This window comes from Strigops habroptila, chromosome 3, assembly GCF_004027225.2.
Source record: "Strigops habroptila isolate Jane chromosome 3, bStrHab1.2.pri, whole genome shotgun sequence".
Classification (NCBI taxonomy): domain Eukaryota; kingdom Metazoa; phylum Chordata; class Aves; order Psittaciformes; family Psittacidae; genus Strigops; species Strigops habroptila.
The window spans coordinates 42,068,875-42,091,611 of NC_044279.2; the positions used below are offsets into that span (position 1 = coordinate 42,068,875).

At 36.7% G+C, this 22,737-nt stretch overlaps 1 protein-coding gene across 5 annotated transcripts in view; it reads right to left on the reverse strand.

Annotated features, from left to right (window-relative positions):
• Positions 1–22,737, reverse strand: part of PPP1R12A (protein phosphatase 1 regulatory subunit 12A) — a 145,959-nt gene that overhangs the window by 66,376 nt on the left and 56,846 nt on the right. For all 5 annotated transcript variants that reach the window (XM_030480545.1, XM_030480549.1, XM_030480544.1 and 2 more), the window contains 6 exons: positions 15,293–15,411; positions 6,257–6,416; positions 4,231–4,375; positions 1,325–1,399; positions 780–868; positions 493–650 (listed from right to left, as the gene is read on the reverse strand). In XM_030480545.1, coding sequence (XP_030336405.1) covers positions 493–650; positions 780–868; positions 1,325–1,399; positions 4,231–4,375; positions 6,257–6,416; positions 15,293–15,411 — 746 coding nt within the window. The remainder of the gene's footprint in view (positions 1–492; positions 651–779; positions 869–1,324; positions 1,400–4,230; positions 4,376–6,256; positions 6,417–15,292; positions 15,412–22,737) is intronic.

Sequence of the window (22,737 nt, forward strand, 5' to 3'; positions counted from 1 at the left end):
ATACTTGAGCCAAGACTGTCAAGATTAATTGGTAATTACTTCAGGATGGCAAGAAAAGATGAGAATGTTTGCACTTCTGCTGTTCCAATCTCTATACCAGTTCCGAAAGCAAACACTGCTATGAAGCCTTCACTTCTGATTTGATCTTCTGATTTCTTTAATGTTTTCTAACATACTACTTAAGGCTTATATTATTCCAACTATTTAATTAAAAGTATCACTTGTTAAGTAGCCAATCAAATAAGCAGGTTAATAGCTTTAACCCAAGTAGCCACCAGTAAAGACATCTGTACCAGTAGGCATCTGTGTGACATCTCTGTTATAACTTGACTTTAGACATAATATAAACTTGCTTTAAAATGATTGGAAGCTTAGAGAAATGCTTAGAAGAAGAAGTGAAACTTAAGGTAGTTGAATCTGGACCATGTGATGTTAAACAAGTAAACTTATAAAGTAAAAACTTAAAGACAGACAATACTCAAAATAAAGCACCTGTCTCTGCTTCGGATTCTGAGTCGTCATCCTCTTCCTCTTCACTAGAACAACTGGATTCATCCTTCTTCCCCTCTTCTTCTTCATCTGCTTTTTCTTGCTCCAGAGACTCTATACTAGATGCATTCTTTTCTTGCTCCATAATCAGTGTCTCTTTACTGAGTTTGAAAAGAAAAATACTTCCTAAGTCCTGAAAATATTACTAAAGCCCGTCAAGTAGGATTTTGTGACAGCTTGCAAAGATATCTTTTTTATTAAGAGATTATATTTTTTCCTAGTTTACTTACTTTTTGAATGTTTTCTGTGTCTGGTTATTATCCATGTTGGCTGTGGATTCAATTAGGGGAGATTTCTTTTCCCGTTTTTCACTATGAAGCTTCAAAACATACAGAATGATGCAGGTAAATTGATACAATGGTATCAGTGTGACAAAATTACAAATGGGGGGAAATCTTCTCTAACTGCTACAAACACTAGAATGTGTGTAACCTTTCAAAGTATTAGCGTTCAAAATTTTAAAATCTCAGAAACTGTTATTTAAAGTAAATTGCTCAATGCTGATGCTTCACATCAAAAAATGCGCACTGGACAAGGCAAGCAGAAAAGTACCTTCTTGCTTTCAAGGCTTTTTGTTCACCATAATTGACCGAGTAAGGGCATAAAAGAACTTCTGAGGTTACTGTGGCATTACCTGAATTGAAACCCTAATTCAAACCTTTATATTTAATCTATATGCTGCTCTGAACTGGATACCACAATCATATGTATAATAAAGTATTCCATACATATATATATGTGTGTATATATATGTCTTTATATGCAAAAGGCCTACCAGATTCTGCTTCTTTTGTAATTCTTCTAAATATCCTAGAATATCTTCATCTGCCACATCAAATGCTGTCTGCCCCTGGAGGGGGGGGAAGAAGTAAAACACCATCACTGTACAGAAGAATCTAAATGTAATGGATTATGATGTCTTATCACATGATGATGCAGGGAAGGAGCACATTCAGAGAAAGGAATTAGAAAGTATAAGCCAAGCTCTATCACAAACTGTTAGTCTGCCAGTACTTGAAAACAATTTTGCAATTTTACTTTTTTTGGGTAATTGAAAGAGAAACATCTATACCTGATGAGCAAATATGTTTTTTAAGAGATAAAAACAAGACTTCAATAAAATTTTGCTGTTCTTTGAAAAAAACAACAAACCATCAAGGAAAAGTAGACTGAAGGAATACGATTCTCACAATATTAGTTCCAAACAACTATTCCAGTGGCAGTTGTATGGATGGATCCTGAGCAGTTCATTATCCTGTCCAGCACAGGCTACCATATACAGCTTGATTTTTTAAAGTTTCAATTATTTAAGCAAGCTACACTAATCTTAAGTAGTCACGCTTTCACATTTTTACAGTAAAATAGTATTTTACATTTTACATTCAATTTTAGAAAAGATCTGCTACAACCACTTGTTCTTACCCCCCCTTTAGTCTGACTTCTGTGGAACATATACTTGAATAAACAGACCACCATGTGATTCATTAACATGCAATAATGCTGCCAGCTGGAATTTCTTCAGCTTGCCATATCTTACATCTATATAGTCCCCGCAATTCTCGACTAGACCAGATACCCACAGGACATGAGATTTTATCTTTAAGGTTTGAATTGGTAAAGATTTCAAAACTTCCCTTTCTTCATTTCTACTTGAAGATAAGAAGGGCTGAAGCTCACACGGTTTCACAAAGAAAGCCCAACTTGCTTTGATACTGCAATACAGTGTTTTGTATTTGGAAGTTTTCATTCAAATACAAGGCAGCTGGAATCTAGTGGAAGTCCTAGATTCACTGACACGGTATCAATGCAGCTGCATCAACACACTAGGTGGACATACTGAAATGTCGGGAGGATCAGGAGACAAGATCAGTCAAGTAAGTACTTCTATACAATAACTAGCAACAAAGACACAGCTGTCATTTAAAAGTGGTCACAGCAGCTTATAAACATAAAGGTGTTCGTATTTGTCTCTGCTTATTTCAGTTTCTCAAAATGTTAACACAAACGTATTCCTAATTACACTGTGAAGACTATCAAACAATTAGAAAGGATGGACCTTCAAACCACTAATTTTTACATCCATATAAAACCTCTGACCATACAGCAGAAGCACGTGCACCTTTCAACAAGGATTACCCAAAACAGCTTGAGCTCCTCTGACATGTGAACTATTCCATTTAGTGTAACACAGCACTAACCTGGAAACTAAGCAACAAAATTATGTCAAGTTTATATTTGCATTATGACTACAGTTTTTAATCCAGCTTTCTAGCTTTAGGTAGCTATTAAGTGAATTTATTTCCAAAATATATGAGTTAGACCTACCTTGACCACAAAAAATCACTTTGCAAAAAACTGTTGTAGTTGGAAGGTTCTATCTAAACCCAATCCATAAAAGTTAATACCTAAAGTCAAGTGCCTAAACCATAAAGGCTGAGTTCTCTAAGCTGCTAAGCATCTACATCTAAAACCAAATCCAGGAGTTTTCAATCTTCCTATCTCCAAAAGCAAAAACGTTTGTTAGCTTACTTAAGAACACAACAGGCAAAATGTTCCTAGCTTGCACAGACCATACACCAAATACGAAAGCTTGTATCTCTCTGTACCTCCTTTATTCTTATTCTTGCACCAGCTAAGTTGAATATCTGCTCATGAGAGTGCTCTCTGGAATACCACCCTCCACATTTTCACAACTCCAGTAAAAAAGTCTACCAGGTAACTTGATAAATTGGCTCCAATTAATTGCATCAGCTTTTGATCGCCTGATACAAAATACAGTTATACAGCTGGTATTTAGAAGTTCTGTGAGTGTTATACAGAAACAGAGTTGAAGCTATTTGAAATTCAGTTCCAGATTTTATTGCTTTTACTACACGCAACCTCAATTTCTAAGGAAGAAAATGTCAACAAAGACTAAAATTTTGCCCTTATATGGAGCAAGTACTTGATAATTTGCTAATACGTGCATATTTCCCTAATTCCTTTTTAAAAGTTAATGAAAAAATTCGATGAAGAATCCATCTTAAAAGTTGGCCAGGTAATTTACATATGCAGAACTGACAGAAACTGGAAGAAGATCAAAATCTATCTGTAGAACATACTGCAAAGAGAATAAAGAGAGCTTCAGCATTTACATAGCTGAATGAAAAGGTCTGGATCCTTGTGATGCCTATGTGAATCATGAATATATTTGCATCTGTTGGGAGCAAGATCTTGCAAAGCCAGCAAGCTATGCAGGCCTTTGAGTAAGAGTTGAGGAAATATAGATAGGAAGCACTGAAGTTATGTCTAGGGAGTCCAGAGATGCCTACAAATTTCTTCCAGTGTACCCAACCCAGCATATAGCAGTTAGCATATAGTATGCCAACGCAAACTGATTTTAAGAGTCACTGATTTTGTACCTCTGAAAGGTCAATAAACCCATTCTATTTTGAATTTCCATGTCAAACATTACATGGATTATTTAATATAGAACTGAGCATAAAGCGGACCTAGAAATTAATTTAGATGATCAGAGAATTTAGTTTTGAACACAAACATGCTGTTTTGACAAAACATGCATTATATAAAGCTCCACGTACAGTTAGCAGCAGTTTATCATCACTTTTCTTACCCTGGCTTCTAAAGTCACTTTAGAGACCAGAACTTTGTATCTTGACAAGGATTACATAAAAATCCTACCACTTTGTTGACAGCCTCCATATCACAAAGGTTTTCCACTAAAATGCGACATGCTTCTTCTTTACCCCAGTGAGCAGCAGCATGAAGTGGTGTCCAGCCATCATAATCTTTAATATTTACATCGTATCGAGCCTGTATTAAAAGCCTAAAGCAATAAGAAGAATTAGATCTTGACACTGTGACAGAGATCAATGAACTGTCATAAAAGCATAAAGTTATCCTACAATAACATCCTTCTCCTTTTTCATCATACATATTTTAGTTGGGCTATTGACAACTGATTAATTTTATTTCCTTACAGAAACATTTCCCTTTTCATTGTTCAGTAGGTATATGCATTTTTAAGGAAAAATCAAGAAAAATAGCCTTTTCCATTCTCCTCTTTATTCACTTCCTCTTCATTCAAGTCCACTATTTCTACAGAGTTAGCTATTTTTCTCCATGTGCAGTAATAGAGTGAACCCTTTTAAGGAAAAGAAAGCTGTAAAATGTCAAAAATTGTTGGATACAGTGTTCTTATCCAGTAAATTATTAAAACCTCCTCCTATTCTAATATTAGTTGCTTGAAACTTGCATCTCCCTCCTGTCAGTAACATGTGATGTAACAACCTAGTGCTTATGTGCTTCAATTGCTCTCTGAGAGGGAGCAGAGCTCCTCAATTAGAGGATCTGCTTTTCAGCCTGCATTTGGCACACTCAAATTCATCATGGTTCAAATGTGAGTGTCCCAGTGACAACAGACACATAACCTGACAGTTTCATGTAAAGGGCTATCAGCTCTCTGAAACACTGCCCCTAATTATAAAAAACCCCATAACCGTGAAGTATTCTTCTCACAGATTTCTCTCCATTTCTCAAGAGACAATATACTAATAGTAATATCTTTCAATGAGTCAACTTTCACACATGCTCAGCTGCAAAGTCCTGCATCCTACACAGAGCACACGTTTTTGATAATTTGAACCCATCATGAAAATTGCCTGCACATATATTTTTCACCTCCTAGCAAAAGTACGTGGACTGCACTACAAAAAAGACACCGAGACAGCTAAAAAAATAAACCAGTTATAGATAAAATTCCCTTACGGACACAAGCTATTCTAAACCAAAAAGTGTTCTTTTCCAACAGACTAATTTCTTTTCATCATGTTGAAGCATCAGGGTTTTTTGAAGCAGAACTCCCATTCGGTAAATTGCATGTAATGGTTATAATGGTTAAAAAAGCTCTGTCATTCAACTTCTGTGCTGACAAAGCATTACAAGGTTCTGCAGACCTAAAAGGCAGCAATACTTACACAGTCAAGGTGTGTGCTCATTTTCATTCATGTTACAATATATATCTCTTCCTAGGACTGCTAAAGCAGTCAAATACATTTACAATCACAGTAAAGCAATGTATTATTAAGTATTTTTTATTTCAATAAAAGCAGAGCTTTGATGAAAACCCAATTAAACTTCTGTTGCAATATAGCCTGGTAGTGTATTAATGAAAAGGTACCTACGAATTAGGGGGACTCCAAAAGCCTGAAGCTTTCCAGGAAAGATTTCAAGAGTTACGACTTAAACAACAGTATCAAAAAAACCTCAAATTAAATTCGCTGTTCTTTAGGTGTAAAAACCTTTAGTCTGGATTACAAATTCTGCTTTATGTATGTGAATAAATACGGTGTTTTGAAAACATGCATCAATCAGAACGCTAACCAGCATTATAAAAAGATATCAAGCTTGTTTACACAGTTGGCTTTAGAAACAGGGCAATTTTTTTGTCAACTTTCTTCTTTTAAAGAAGTATTCAGGCTGAATATGCACACTATGCTTATATTTTGAATGACGTGAGGTAGGAAGCTAACAGCAACATGATTTATGAGTGCTTGAAAACACAAAATCACGCTCTGAAGACAGTTCTAGAGATTGCTATTTTCCAACAACTCCTAAAAGTCAGAAGTGTCCAATCCCATCAATTCCAAGCAACATTACATCAACAAGACGATCAAATTTGAAAAATTCCCATTTAAACCACACTTACTTTAAGACTTCTGTATAGCCCTTAGCAGCAGCTACATGAAGTGCTGTACCACCAGATTTTGCATGCCTGACATCACTTATATGGCCGCTGTTGAGCCACTGTCTTGCATCTCTTAGCATTATTCGTTCTTCTTCTTTTCGAGCTGCCTCTATATCAACCCCTAATTCAGACAGAGAGGGGGAGAAGAGAGGACACAAAATATTTTAGTTCAAATACTTAAATTCAATTATGAAACAAATCTTGTACCATCTTTATGCGATACAATAAAATAACAGCTGAACAATATGAATAATGCTCACGGTTAGATATTAGTATCTTCTGAAGATGAATTCCAAGAGGTTATGAAACATCCATTACTGCATGACACTTCGCATGCATAATGGAGTTTTTCTCACAAAGGGAGGGGAGAGTGGGGTGGAGGGTTAAGAAGGAGAAGAAAGCCAGCAGAACTGGCTCTTCAGTTTTAAGAATGTCTGCCATCACAGTAATGATCACTAAAGTGACCAATTAAAAAAGGAGAAAAAAAATATTTTAACCTTCTAAGCACCAAAATACAATTCTGGTTTGATGTACCTGCAGAAAGTAGGAAACAGCTACAGTTTTGTATAAGGAGATACATACGGGAAGAGGAACAGCCTATATTCTCATCAATGATGATAAGAAAGATGGAGCTATATTTTTTGTAATTTCTAAAGAATGACGTTTGTCTTCTATCACTGTGAAGCATAGACCTTACACTCAAATAGCCAAACCTTGGGAAATCTCCCTCCATACCTCAGGCAAAAAACCCAAACCACCAAAAACTGTTTATAGTACGTCTCACAAAAAATTATCACACACTCATGAAAAAGAAGGAACACAATATAACATTTACAAGTATGCACATCAGGTTAAACAGACTGAAAAAAACCCTGACCCTGAATGGGAAAAGCAAAGTGCGTGTGTGCAAGCATGTTTTAATTACTACCACATGAAGTGATCTAAAGAACGCAGCAGAAAGGGGTCTTGAAGAGAACTATGCATGAACATTGCTCTACCTATGCTGACTGAACGGTGACAACTTTGTGAGGAAAAGCGACTTGGGAATTGTGGCCACCAAGAGCTCAAACTGCACCCGGCTTCACCTCTAATAAAAAATCAGTGACGCCCTTCAGCAAAATTATTTTACATCTATGATTTGTCTAATCTTAGACTCCGGTATGCAGAGACTTGGGAAAAATATACTGTTCTTCTGTACTCTCAATTTTTAATTTTTCATGGAGCAAAGCATTAACTTGGATGTAATAAAAACAAGTGAAATCTAGAAACAGGTATTGATTTACTAGATAAAACCACAAACCTCAACAGTAGTCCTTATGGCCTCTATAACAAATGATCTTTAAAATACTTAAGAGATAGACACTCCTTGCCTCAGATCTAATTCTACCTTCTTTAAGTATTTCCTGCTGAAGCTTCATCTCTCCCCAAACCATTGTTCTCCAGGAAACTTGTTTCTATCACATAACTGGTAACTGCCCAGCTAATCAAAGCACAACAATCTCAGGCAGACCACAAGCAAGGCTATGCAAAGCTAGAACATCTGTTTTCAAAACTCTTCTGCATAATTAATTATTTTTAATTAATTTTCAAAGTCTTTATAATGAATGGCAATTTCAGGTTCTAATGTCTTCAAAGAAACTGTGAGCTATTAATCCTTTACAGGTTGAATGAATCCCCAGAATATGAAAACCAAATGAAATCAAGTTGCCCATTCAGCAGAAACTGAGTGAAGGGATGAAGTGGCCTTCATTAGAGAAATTATTAATATCATAAAATGAAAATATAGATAACATAGAGATGATCATATGTAGTGCAATGCATCATTCTACTGTGTAAAATGTGGCAAAAGAGATTATAACAAAACAGATTCATCAAGCTTTTATCAATCCACTGGCAACTCGAAAGCCAGAGCAATGAAGTGGCCAACTGAAAGCAATTACATTGTCACTGTTGAAATACACTTAAGGCAGTGGATAGCAGACTGATATATCTGTTATGTTAGCATGAACTAGTATTTCACAGATACTGCAATTCCCCAATTACAGGGCAAGAAAAACCTTGAAAATTACACGCCTGAACCAAAATTTCTTGAAATTCAGGAAGAAGGAATGTTGTTATTATATGCTTTTGGAAACATAACATGTAATTTGTTTGGTTTGTGGTAGCATATGACAGTGCTACAACACAGTTCACTTCTTTATTATTATTCTTCCTTCAGTTCACAACATAAAAGATATTCGTTATATACAAATATGTAAAAAAAAAAAAAAACAAAACAAACAAATAAAAGCAAACAAAGCAAGACCAGTTGGAGAAACAATTCTGTTCACTAAGTAAATCTGGTAAAACTTTATGCTAAGGACAGATTAAAAGATAAAACTTTACTGTCATAAAATAACTGAGGCAGGTTACATTTTAAGTGGTCTAAGCAGCTGTCCGAGTTCCTAGGCTCATCCACTTAAACGACTAAAACAAGCATTTCAGTCTTGGCAATTTAATAAAAATTAATAGAATTAAATTTTATCAGAAACGGATGAAAACCCACAATATGGAGGCAAGATGCAAGATGCAGAAAGATAGAAAAGACTGTTGAAGCACTAAGCAGAGAAAAAAGCCAACATGTACTTGTTTGAAGGAAGCTATGGTAAAAATTGAACACATAGAAGTTTCTAATGGTCTCTCTCTCGGCAACTCATGACTGATTAAGTTGTTTAATATCTAACAATCTTTATAACTCTAACAGATACAAAGACTCGAAATCATGAACTTTGAATCAATGATGTATTGATAATCACATAATCTCATTTCTCTGGAAGGCTCCTACATATCGATGTGTAAACTACTGCAAGCTATAACTTCCTTGGGCTGTCTGCATCTGCATTTCAGAATGACACAGCACTGCAGACCAGCAGACCCTGGGAAAATAATTCTCTAGAGTACAGCCATTTACATGACAGTGTTGCCTGCAAAACACCACCACGCAAATAGATCATATATCATCTGCTAGTCACAATTATGTCCATCCCCTTTTTGCAAGCCCAAGGTCTTACTGTGAATCCTTATTAGTATGAGTAACCTTCTCTACCTGAAGAATCCGATATAAACTCCTATCAGTGTAAAACTTCATGTATATGGCTCATGAAGCATTTTTGTATAAAGGAAGAACAAAGGAAAAGCTCCTCCCAAAGCCTGATCTTGAACTTCTAATGGTTAAAATCTAAGCATACTTTCCAGGTATGTCTACAGACCCAGAGAATTATGTCAAAATAGCAATGCTTTTGCAGAAAAAGTAACTAATACTGAGTATAGTCTTCTATCAATATCACAATCGACTGCATTTCTGAGGCCCAAACGAGATGCAATGGCTGCAGAAGACTAATGGCTGCAGAGGACTAATGGCTGCATCAATACATTATTTTACAAGGCAGTAAATATCTGATCATATTTCAACAGAAGAAAGTACATGAATCTTGCCAATCTAAATAAAACATCCCACGTTAATAACTGGCAGGAAAACGGGAATTAAACTGTGTGTCATAGAAAAAAAGCTGCTCTCTAAGATAAGCTAAATACATTTCCCATTATTAACCACAGAAAACGGAATGTAAACAGCCTTTATTCTACCTTGTACGGCCCTTTCTCCCTGCTTTTGTTTTCCAGACTCTATTAAGGTATCAGGGAAAAAGCAATGTTCGTCATACGTTTCCAACACTTTGTTCATACGGCCCATAGATGGCAATGCGCTGCCTCCCAGCTCAGCTCCAGCCGGAATACTATTCGCTCGCACCACCAGGACGCTTAACCTCTCTGGCACTCTAACAACTTCTTAAATCATTAATAATTTATTGCTAAATGCTCTCATATTTTCTGATCAACAAGTGTTACTCAACAATTCCAAACAGGTTTGGAAACAGTTGTGCTGTTCGGTGAGCATTTAATGAAATTCAGCATAAATTTAAATGCTGAATCATTGTTTCAGGACTCCTCAGCCATATAAAGGCATGTTTTATAGATACTGCCTGGAAGATCAACCCACTTTTTACTTCATGTAGGGAATGTTTATATACAAATGTAATAGTTCACATTTTAGCCACATAAACAAAGCTGAGTTAAGCAATACATCCGAGAGAGTCTTGCTACATCTACCTATAATTAAGAATGAGGAACGTTTGCTTCTCCTTGGAAAAGGAGAAGCGATCTCCCTGATCATTACTGAATAGCTACCAAGGCTGTATCATGAACTCCTGATTCACCTCACGTCACCTCTCCCCACTAACTCACCTCCCGAGAATGTTTCCTATAATTCAAAATAACTGCTTAAGCAGTTAAAAATAATTTTAAGAGGACGTCTGATGATAAACAGCTAAAAAATCACTTCAAACCATTACAGTTAACCCTACTCAAGACCTGAGGAGAGCCACCATTTAAAACTGGTGAGGGCTAGCTGGGACTAAAGCCCCATCTCTCAAGTCTGCTGATTTTCACCAGTGCAAATGAAAACTTTACACTACTGGCAAAAGACAACTTCCACAACTACGATATGTTGAAACACTGCAGAGTAGAAATAACGGTCATGCTGAGAAACTCTAAATAATAATACTTTCAACAAAGATAAACAATTATGTGTATTGCAGTGGCATGTATATACATGGGATTGGCACAATAAAGATATCAGCCATATGGAGAAACAACAAAACAGGTCCGAAGAGAAGTTTTTTGGTTAACACACAAAGTAGTTAAAATACATGGTATGCAAAGAGAAGAGTTGTTCAGCACTACTTTAGAATAATTTCCATAAAACACCTAGTTTTGCTATTTGTGAAGTGTTCATAACTGCCCCAAAATATCTTTATACCTTACATGAGCATGTATGTAATTTATCTTCTCACAAAGCATAAAACTAAACTAGGTTTTAAGCTTAAAAAACATAATTAAGCCAATAAGTGTCCTTTGAAGATTAGGGTAGAAAAATGCTTTTCTTACTATCGGAGCGCTATGGCTTCATTTACAGGATACCTAGTCCATTAGTTCAGGATTACTGCATAGCCCATTTTACCAACAGGGTCCTGTAGTATGTTCAACAGAACACAGGTGGCCCTATCTGAGGATCTGTGGCCCACACAAGAAGACACATGAAAGATGCCTGAATCAAAGATCACAATTCAGAAGTGTTGCATATGAAGATCAGAATAACTGAAGAAAGATAGACATAATAATACTATAAAAGCTCTCTCCTTTCATGTCTAACACGCCTTACAACAGAACTTGTAAAACAAGAAGATTAATTTAACTGACCACCTCCTCTCTAGACAGGTCAGATTTTGGAGTCTGAATGCTAAAACAGGATAACCAAACACTGCAGATCCTTCTTTTTATTAAGCCCGTAATGTCACATAGATCTGAATCGTATTGTATTCTACAATTTACCTCTGTGAATTTAGCGTTTCCAGAGGCTCCCATCTTTTGTCCTGTAGTAAGACATGTACTTAAAATATAATTCAATACCTGTAAAACTCAGGCATAAGTACAAACTGTACTTATCTGCAGAAGGCTGAATAGTTGCACAACTGGAAGGCTCCGTTTGAACTTTCCCTATAAAGACAGAAGGTCTGCAAAAGCAGCAAAAAGGCTGAGCTAACATGGTGATTCTCCTCAGATTTCTATCAAATGTCATCACTTAAACATATCTGGAATCACAATGAAACAGACTGATCTTTCCAGGCCATCTTTTGCCATCAAATGACTCTGACTGCTGACGCCAGGATGTAGGAAGCCATACTCACAGCATTAACTAAGCAACACAAAAATGAAACTATAATGAATGTATGAATAAATAGACATGAAAAGGTTGCAAGGCAAGAATATTACAGAAAATGTATGCTTAATTTTCACACTGCATGTTTTACCTACACAGAGGTAAGAGATTTTGGCACGCAGGTTTGTTTATTTTCAAAATCAATAGGCTGATCTTCCACTACTGGTAACACTGAGACAGGGCTGATCATTCCACAGACCCCACAGTTAACCTGCATTTTCAAAACTGCTTTATTTTATGTGAGGACCAATGTTAAAGCTGGAGGGATAATTACACTGAGCCACATGTACAGTCAAAGATGAAACTGTCAATATGCATCAGTGTTAATTCCACATTAAGATAAACAATTAAATTCCAATTTTAGAGATACTAACTTCTGTAGCCACAATATACACACAATTAGGCACTTTCCAAGTGACTGTAATGGCTAGGTAATAATTCAGTATATAATATTAACTTTACATGCAAGTTAAGGATGTCATCAAAAGCATACGATTAAAACCTTATTGCTGAGATAACTGTCTTGTGATTTACTAAGGTATACACTAAAGTTCACATCCACATTCACACCCTTTCTATTCCATTCTCATCCACGCTCATTAAGTATTTCCTATGATTTCATCCCCTTAGTTCTTACAACTTCAGACACAAATTCTGAAGGATGCTGCATGCCTTCTTCCCTGCTTCTGTGAAACTGAAACTACTAAGTGGTCTAACAAAAAAATGAACTAAGTGGAATACATACATATAAATGTATTCATATATGTGTGTGTAAATATATACACATATGTATATAAAAATAAAATTATGTACATCTATATAACCATAGGCATTACTGTCCTGTTAAGACCAGGAAGGCAGAAATGCTGCCAGGGATGTTCACAGTGTGGTCACACTCTGCAGGACAGCATCCAGTTCCTGTTCTGCACAGAGGGAACTCAAACCACTCTGAAGCACAGCCCTAGCAAGTTTTTTCTCACCTCACATGGTGCCTCATTCAACCAATATCATTTTTCAAATCATCGGAGAAAGACCAATCTTCTGAAAATCCTTTAGCTAGTCAGCAAGCCAACTGACAAAAAATTTTAAGAGGAATGCTTGGAAAATAAGTTTTCCATAGCAAGTGAAATCTAGTATTTTAAAACAACCTGAATTATCCCTTTAGAAACTTAACAGCTGCAGTCGGGGAATATCTACATTCTTCTCAGACTTGTAAAGACTGTACCACAGATACTTTATTGTAAGCTTTAAATATGAAATATGTAAACCACACTGAAATTTTCAGTGAATTGCTGCATTTAGCTTATGTTGCCAACGCTACTTTTACAACTGGGCTGTTCAAAACAATTAAACTTGTAAAAGAATAAATATTAGCATGTAATGTTGAATCTCCATTGTAAAAATGTATATAAAACACCCATATAACAATTTTTTTTTAAAGCGTAACATATAAATATGAGATTTTGAAAGAGTTCTTTTCCTAAATAATGTCAATTTTACAAAGAACTACTGCAGTCAATTACAACAGCACATCAGCAAAGTCAGACATTTCAAAAACAGCCTTAAAGAATTTAGGCTGAGGCACATTCTAGAAAGAACTCTCCAGCAAAGATTGACAGTACTGTTAGAAAAGAGAGCAACAACTGTATTCTTTCCAAACTAATTAAAATAGACAAATGGTAGTACAGACAAAAAAACATTCACAACTCTCTAATCTGAAGTTCTTTGTGTGTTAACTATAAGAACTGTTAATCGAAATTCCATTAACACTACCAAATAAGTGAATCAAAGCCTTTGTGAAATCTACAGTCTATTTCTTTTTATCATTAGCTATCTCGTATTTCCCTGCATATCATGTCATCCATTTTCTTTTTACCCTTTGCTTTAGGTATTAAATGGGTTTACCACACAAATGAAATCTGGGCAAAGCCTGAAGCAATTACCAGTTTACCGTTAAATTATGTAAATCTGTCTTAAAGATATAAATTCAATGCTACAAAAAAGTAAGTTTTTCAAGGAGGAAGAAGCCTTTTAAGAGGTAGGCAGGGGTCTAGAAGTAATAGAGATGCATTCCCCTAGCACTCAAATTCAAAAGGCTCCACATCTTCCATCTGATTGTCACTTTCTTTCAATTTATAATGTAACTCAGACCACATCACCCCAGTTCTTGTACTGGGAGTTCTGCAATGACGGTGCATTTCTATTGGACTCAAGATGGTCAGTCAACAACAACTGAATATTCTTTCCTCTGTGGAATGGAAAAAACAGAAACTTTCAAAGACCTTTCACTGGAAAACCCACAAGGATTAGAACATGGAAAACAGCAGCATAAGGAGGGGAAAAAAGGCAGGGAAAAATGAATCAGTGTGTTTTTTCAAATGCCATTTTCTCTTGTAAAGACACCTATGCCAGTGCTAGCAATTTTCTAGCAGCAAGGTGCATACATTTAGGATATTCATTTTCAACAATACTGCCAAAACTTGGTATCTATCCATTAACTGTCTCATGAATGCTCACCTACATAGTGTTCTCAGAAGAGTACACAAAACCAGGAGGAACTTAAGAGATTCATGATACATTCTCAGGCCTAAAACAAATGCAATCTAAGACTCCTTATCCCAATGAGTAGCTTCAGACATTTGGTATTGTGGAAGGGCATTCAAAAGGTCAGACCTGCAGACACAAAGGGTGATTTATGCGATGCACTATAGTTGTTTACTCTTGTTTTAGTTATTCTAGGCTTTCTTGTAGGCAATGGAAAAAAACAGTTACTTTAGGGCTAGATTCACCTCACCCTGAAACTGACACCTGAGTCACCCTAGAAGTGCCTATTCCCCTCTAAAGGAAGGAATCTCTTCAGATATAGTCTAAAGTTGGAATATAGAGTTCTATATCCTAGATGCACTGAATACCATTCATAGTATCTGAATACCACCTAAATTCTGTTAAGTGAATGCAGGAATCCAGTCAACACCTAGGGTTCAATACTTCTGACCTCTTTCCTCAAAAGAGGGTGGGCTGAGTAAAAATACCTAGAAAACGGGTTGAGCACCTTACAGTGTATTGACAAGTCTCTTTAGAAAACAAACTGAGTCACTTTAAAATTTTTAATTTAGCATTAAGTTTTCAAAAATATATTTAGTGTCAAACACACAAAACTATCCTTTCATCTTCAAAATTACCTTGTCTATTTACTTCATTCTGAAGCAGCTCTTCCATTGCCTCTTCTTCAGCAATATCTAATGGAGTGTCTCCTTCACTATTTACAGCTCCTACATGTGCTCCTTGACTAATTAAATACCTGCCAATAGAAAAAGAAAAAGAAAAACAAACTGTAAGCAATACAGTAAAGCTGATGCAAAACCCCCAAAACCAAAACAAAACAGCAGCCATGGGTATGGGTATATACACGCACACGTACCATTAATATAAACAACTCTATTAGGTATACATAAAAAACATCATGACTGTCTACAATCCCTGAATATCTGTATGTCTTTTCATCATAATGCCCATTAATACAAAGAGCTCTCTGTTTGCTCTTCAGTTTGCCACAAAGACTCTTGACATATTTAAATACTTAGTTGCAAGAACTGAAAGAAGAAAATGGTTAGGTGATGAACAAAAGCAACCACAAGGTGAACAGGGTTTGAATCACCCATTTCCATGAGCTCCTCATATTAAGCCACCCTTCCTAGAAATTCCAAATTTGGTGGCACATTATGTTTCTGTATTTTGCCAGAATGATGACACTTGGTCTCTGAGGCAGCTTCATAAAGGTTTTTCCAACCTACTTGATTCTATGACTATGAAAACCACAATGTCCTCTGCTCCTTAGTATTCATAAGGTCAGCTTTTGGTGGGGAAGAGAGGCGAGAGGGAGCAAGGAAGCAGCATTTAGACTATTCCAACGCCTTTGAGTGTTTTCTTCCTTAAAGTACTACTGTCTCAGGAGTCAACAATCCAGACTCAATGGAAATTATTTCTGAATTTCCAAATAAGTCAAATAGATTAATGCCAATAGTAAGTCACAAAAGGATTAAGTTATTTCATTGCATTAAACCATAAGCCTATGAAGTTATTGAGAACCTACACTTAATATATAGTCTGTTTCGAAGCAAAGAACAACAATTAAAACACTAATACAGATCAGCCTTGCACCTTCTGACCATAACATTTTCACTTCCCTAACAAATTTAACAGTTTGATCCACAATAGAAATCAACACAAGCAAAAAATTGCAAACATACCTCCTGCCATGCACAGCTTAATTTACACTTTCCATATATTTGAGGAAAAAACATCAGGAAATACTCTCACCAGAAGAACTAGTTATCCATTTGGTAACAAGTGTATGAAAAAATGCTTTCTTAAAGCCACTATTGCAGAAAGGCAAATTATGCTGAAGCCAATCACAAAATTAATCCAATACTAATACATGTGCTTTAAAGTATTTCTGCTTAGCCATTGCCAATTAACAACAACAGATTCCAGATCTAGGATCATATTTTCCTTATCTTTACTCAATAACTCAGCATGAAGTACTCTCAGACATTTCTATTTTTTAATGTATGATGTAAATAGCACTTGTCATTAAACCTCTGTAATTATGTCAAGAAGAGGTAAGAACTGACAGGTCACAAAATGGAAATTAATTCCCAGAAGTGTAACCATATCTCCTGGGATATGCATCATCAGTTGCCACTGCTAACTTTGATGCTGGTATGTGGTGCTGGTTTTATACTGTCCCTCCTAACAGTGCTGCTGTGACTCTCATCCCTCTTTGGTTTAAAGATTTAACTTCTGCGGGAATGAAAAATTAATACAAAATAACAGCATTTCTCAACAATACTGGGTGTACTGTTTTAATGGTGACACAGCCTTCCAGGTCACAGATCAGTAATTGCTACGCAGGGTGTCTGCTAGACAGGCAAAAAGAGCTGTGGGGAAACCAACTCACAAAGTCAAAACGTTGATTCAAAACCAAAGTGAATCATGGACAAAAATATCTTCATAACAAAAAACCCCAAGTAAGCATTTGTGATCTTTCAACCTGTTTTTTCTAATAGACACGAAAAAAGCAATGTTGAAAAAAAAAAAAAAATATTTTTAGACATAATACCTATACAGAAAAATTAAGCTACTTTTGTAAGGAAAATACATATCTCATTGAAGTAGTTGTATTTGGTCAACTGGGTCAATAACTTCTAGACATGATAAACGGAGCAGTGCATAAAAAAGTGCAGGGAATGAACAAAAGGCTACAGAAGCATTTCAGAAAGTTTTTAGATATATGAACAATTTTATGATCAAATGATCCTTTAAAGCAGACTCCAAAAATTAAGCTGCTCACAGACCAAAATTAGATCAGCAGAGATTAGTATGGCGGGTGCAGTAAAGCATTTCGAGTTCCCCTTTGCATTTGCTTACAGGACTTTGGTTTTCCTGTGTCAAAAGAACCATGTCCTTTGATACCACATCCAGAAAAAGGTGCTTTTTGCAAACTTGGATGCAGTTGAAAAGTAAAAACACATAGGACTCCTGATGTCACCTACTTACAAAACCTTTTGGTATAGCACTTAAATTTGAGTCTTTTTTAATTCACTTGTGGCAAATAGCCATGTTCAACAGACAGCTACAGAAGAATAATTCAGACAATCCGACGACAATTTATATAATATTCTGGTAAGCGGTCATTTAGAATGTAAATAAATGAGAAACTTGATCCACAGCAGCTTGATCCATACCATGCTTGGTTCTGGAGCTATAGCTTTCAATTGTTGATATTGAAGCTAAAGGTACCTTTTAGACACTCTTGTGGCCTAAGTATACAGAACTGCAAATATCCCAGGAATACTAAGAAAGACAAGAGCAGGAAAATGAAATCAAATTGTTCCTGATACTTCTGCCCTGATGTTTCCATGACAAGCACTACGCAGTCTGGGTAAGACTGGTAGAACAAGTTTGCTTTGTGATACTGTTGTTTTATGAAGCCAAAATATTTCTGTTTGAAATTTCTCTTTTAAGAATCACTGCTGTATATTCCTCCACAGCTATTATAGCTGAAGTTAACAACCTTGGAAAAAAACCCCAAAACACAATTATTTTCTATAATTATTACAAAACCCAGATTCTTCCTCATCATTTTATGAAAAATACAGTTCAATACCTTTCATAAAGGGTTGGAACCTCAGTATCTCTAAGACAATAAATAATAATAAATCTCTGAGATTACTGTACAAAAGCCAAACAGTCAACACCAAAACCAAGCTCAGGAACTGGAACTTAAAAATCTGAACTAGCAACTTTGGCCTACGCTCTGAATTAAAAAAAAAACCAAACTCCAAAAGAACAAAAAACCTCTTACAGCTGAGGTTTTGTGTGTGTGTGTGTAAGTCTATTAATAAAGTGCACACAGAGACACAAAGCAAGCAGAGAAGACACCTCTCTCTGGAGTTATATGCAAATTTTAATCTTATTTGTGAATTTAGAACCTAAGAAACTGTCAGACACTCACACTTTGGTTTTAATAAAGTCTGCCAGCTGAAGACAAGAAGATCTGCTGCAGATAACATTTTAATATTAGCTTATCTCGGCAACAGAAAGAGGGGCACATGTTTACATTCGAACCTTGCCCCAGTTCCCAATATCTGGAAACAAGTTTGTGAAGTCATTAGGGATATAATTAACTTTAAGTACTCGCTGAACCTGAAGGTCACCAGAACGGTGGCAAGCGCAAAGCAAAGGCAGGGCAGAGACGTGGCTGCTGAATTGATTCAGTTCATTAAAGACTGTGTCCTGAGCTCACTGGAGACCCACTAGTGAAAACAAGAGGTCCCTTCAGATGAGTCAGAAGACTGGTCAGCAGCCTCTAACTCCTAAAATCTGAGGACAGGGACCCTCCTAAAAAATCCCTTGCTGAATAAAGATTCAACGTGTTGTATATACATTAAAAATAAACATGTTCAGTGGGGCTTTCTAGGGAAACATGGTTTAATTGCTCATGGGGGCACCAACCAGCAGAACAACCGGTCTCACAACAGTTTTTAACTAATTGGCAATTTCAGCTAAACCCAGCTGCTTTTTTCCTTTAAATCCATACATAGTGGAGTTCAAGTCAATTCCATGAGCATTTTAACTGAACGATAACAGGGAGCCAAAGACAGAAGAAGTGTCACTGTGTTCTTGCAGCTATGCAAGCTGTCATGTGAAGAAACAAATAATGAAAGAAAATGTGCCCCACAGGATGTAAAACCAAACTAAAACCATACACATCTTTGGAATATGTATTTTAATGGCCTTCTTTTAAAACACCTTTCAGAATTATTTCACTGATTTGTTTAAAATGTAAAGTATCTATGCACTTTTAAAACTACATATTTGCAAATAACATAAATTACTAACAAAAAGACATCCATAATAAATCCGCCAAATAATTAGACCTTCAACAAACATTTAACAAACAAATACGATAAAATTTTAACACTGCTGCTTCCGATTTTATTTTTTCAAAGCTGAAGCGTACTAAAACTCTCTCCTTTTCAGACCTATTGGTTTGAGTGTCTGAGAATATTTCTTTAAATATTTTCTCACTGCAGAAGAGTTTCACTTCAAATGTAAATTCTTAATGTTGTTGTTATTAACTCAGAGAGAAGCAGAAATGCTACCTCAAGCTCCTTAAAGCTCCTCAGTCCTTCTCAAAAGTGGTTTTGTTTTGGGTTTGGTTTCTTTTTTAATTTGCAGCAAAAATAACACTGCAGGCCAGGCAAGCAGAGGTATACCTACCTGCATATACAACATATCAAGAGATAAGATGACAGCTTATATGTCATTCTTGAATTTTTAAGGCACACTTCTCAAAATAAAGGCCTAGCCTTTTTCTGCTCCCCCACCACCACCCTCACCCCCCCCCCCCCTTAAAATCTTAAATACTACAAACTCGAAGCAATACAATAGCATTAGAATAACACTGTGCTAAATTCTGTTGTGGTACATAGTGTGCCTGTGCCCTGTGTCAGTGGGCAAGTTTCAAGGAAAATGTGTAGCTGGTTAACACAAGCGAACAGACAGTACCCAGCTCCCCCTCAAATGCTCTCGTGCACCCTCACACTGTCGTGCTCACTTTGAAACACATTATTCAAACCCCATGTAAATGTAATGATAAAAAGTCACAATTTCCCTGGTTTTGAAATTATATATTGTGACCGTTATAAGGATTTAGTGGACAGTGTTAAAATGTGCAACGCAGAGCAGGTGCCAGACAGGTCTTGCAATGCACGGCAGAGCCCTGCCTGCCTGGGCAAGGGGCACCCTGCACAGCACCCTGCTCTGCACAACTGGGGATCTCCTCACCCTCTTTAGTGACAACCTCCCATAGAATAAATCTAATTACTTGAAAAACAATTAAATTAATATCACAGAATGGTTAGAGTTGGAAGGGACCTTAAAGCTCATCTAGTTTCAACCCATGGGCTTGGACACCTTCCACTAGACGAGCTTGCTCAAAGCCCCGTCCGACCTGCCCTTAAACACTTCCACAGCAGGGGCAGCCACAGCTTCTCTGGGCAATCTGTGCCAGTGCCTCACCACCCTCACAGTGAAGAACTCCTTCCTAATGTTTAATCTAAATCTACCCTCTTTCAGTTTAAAGCCATTCTCCCTTGTCTTGTTGCTACATGTCCTTGTAAAAAGTCCCTCTCCAGGGGACTCCCTCTCTTGTAAGTCCCCTTTAGGCACTGGAAGCTGCTCGAAGGTCTCCCTGGAGCCTTCTTCAGGCTGAACAAGTCCAACTCTCTCAGTCACTCTTATTCAGGCACTCAGTTAAACTGTCTTATTCAGGCATTCTGCAAAATGCCATCCCACGCTCTCAGTTGCTACTGTGCCTCAACCTTCTGCCTCTAAACATTTAGAACTGATTAGAAACTGACATAAGAAGACAGGCTTCTGTGATGACATTTAAATTAAAATCAAATCATGATAAAGCTCTGGCACTGTTAAGGTTATGTTTCCTTACAAATTCCAGAAGATTCTCACGTCTTTCTCTCTTAGATGCTGCAACACTTTCTACATAGGAACGTTCCCCTTATGAACAGTATCATCAGCCAGCAGCTACACAAATAAGACCAATTAGGATTATTTAGCAAAACTAGATTTTTTCCTCCTGAAATACATGAGTGATGATTTTAAGATAGCTGACATCAACAAGAGATCTGAGGTGAATGCATGATTTCCTCTTGCAGAACACAAGAGCTGAGAATTTCAGACAACTAGAGATGCTTAAAAAAAGGAATAATACTAAAAAAAAAGGTGAGAAACCAATGGGAAGTTTTAAGCAAACGGTAAGGGACATTTCTTATCAATTTTCACCAGTCTAATCCAGATTTCAGTATACATGTTTTTTCTAAATTATGGACCAGTTTGAAAATACTATTTTGTATCTTTCAATATATTTTCAAGAGCTCCTCCAGATAGCAGCAAATCCACCTTCTGATTCTTCCTGGTGAAGCTGTTATGAAAGACATCTTGGACAGACACACATCTTTGCCTCAAAACTGTCAAATGCTCCCAAAATAATATGCTGCAGAGATGAGGGGAAAAAATAAATATCCCCCCATGCAAACAGCACTTTCTATCAATGCTAAATACTGTACCTATATGAAAAACATAGTTATGTTTATGAAGCCGAGACTCTGCAACATACCAACACAGCACTGAGCTCTGCACACAGCTCTGCCCCTAGCCTCTACTGCAAGTTGCATGCCCAAGGAAGCACAGGAACTAGAATCACATCTGTCTTCCTTCTTGGTATGCAGGAGCATAGAAGAAACAGTGTAGATAACAGTATCTGGTTAGTTTTAGCCCTCCTGTGTTCCAAGAAACCTCTGAAAAAAGCCAGCAATAAACTCTAGAAATATTTGTACGTAGGCGACCACCTAAACGTTAACAGTACAAAGATGGAAGAGAAAAAATTCCTACTTGCAGCATATGAAGACCAACTAAGCCTTCATATTTTACCATATCTATATACAGGAAAGACACATGCAAGATGGCAGAGCAATGTTTAGGTGAAAGTAAACAGTGAGTGAGAAAAGGAAAGTATCAAACATGAAGAAAGCTATATAGGGAAACATACTACAACCTATTTACAAAAAAGTAAAAACCCTGGAGCCTGGCAATGCTGGGATGAACACAAGGCAAAAACTTCAGCTGGAAAGAAAACTAAACAAGAAGTGTTTTAGCAGTGTGTATCAAACGGTAATTTCACTATGGACCTTTGTGAACAAGTGTTTCTGTCCTTTACTTTGAAGTCTGCACCTCATAGTGCAAAAATGAAGGTTCAGTTTGGAAAACATCTTGTTGCAGCTGCAGAAGAGTACATGCAGTACATACAGTAACTAGCTCACCACACTGTGCTCAGGATGCGTCCCTGTAGCAAGTCTCCAAGCATTTGTGGCGATTTACAGAAGTGTCATTAAGGTGAATACTTGGGATTTGGTCACACTGGTTGAAAAGGAGAGGTAACAACAACACGGAGGCAAAAAGGAGGAGGAATAAGGAAAACCATGCTGCTGGCCACCATCCTCAGCTAATTCCTCACCAACAAGAAGTGATCACACCACTAGCTCAC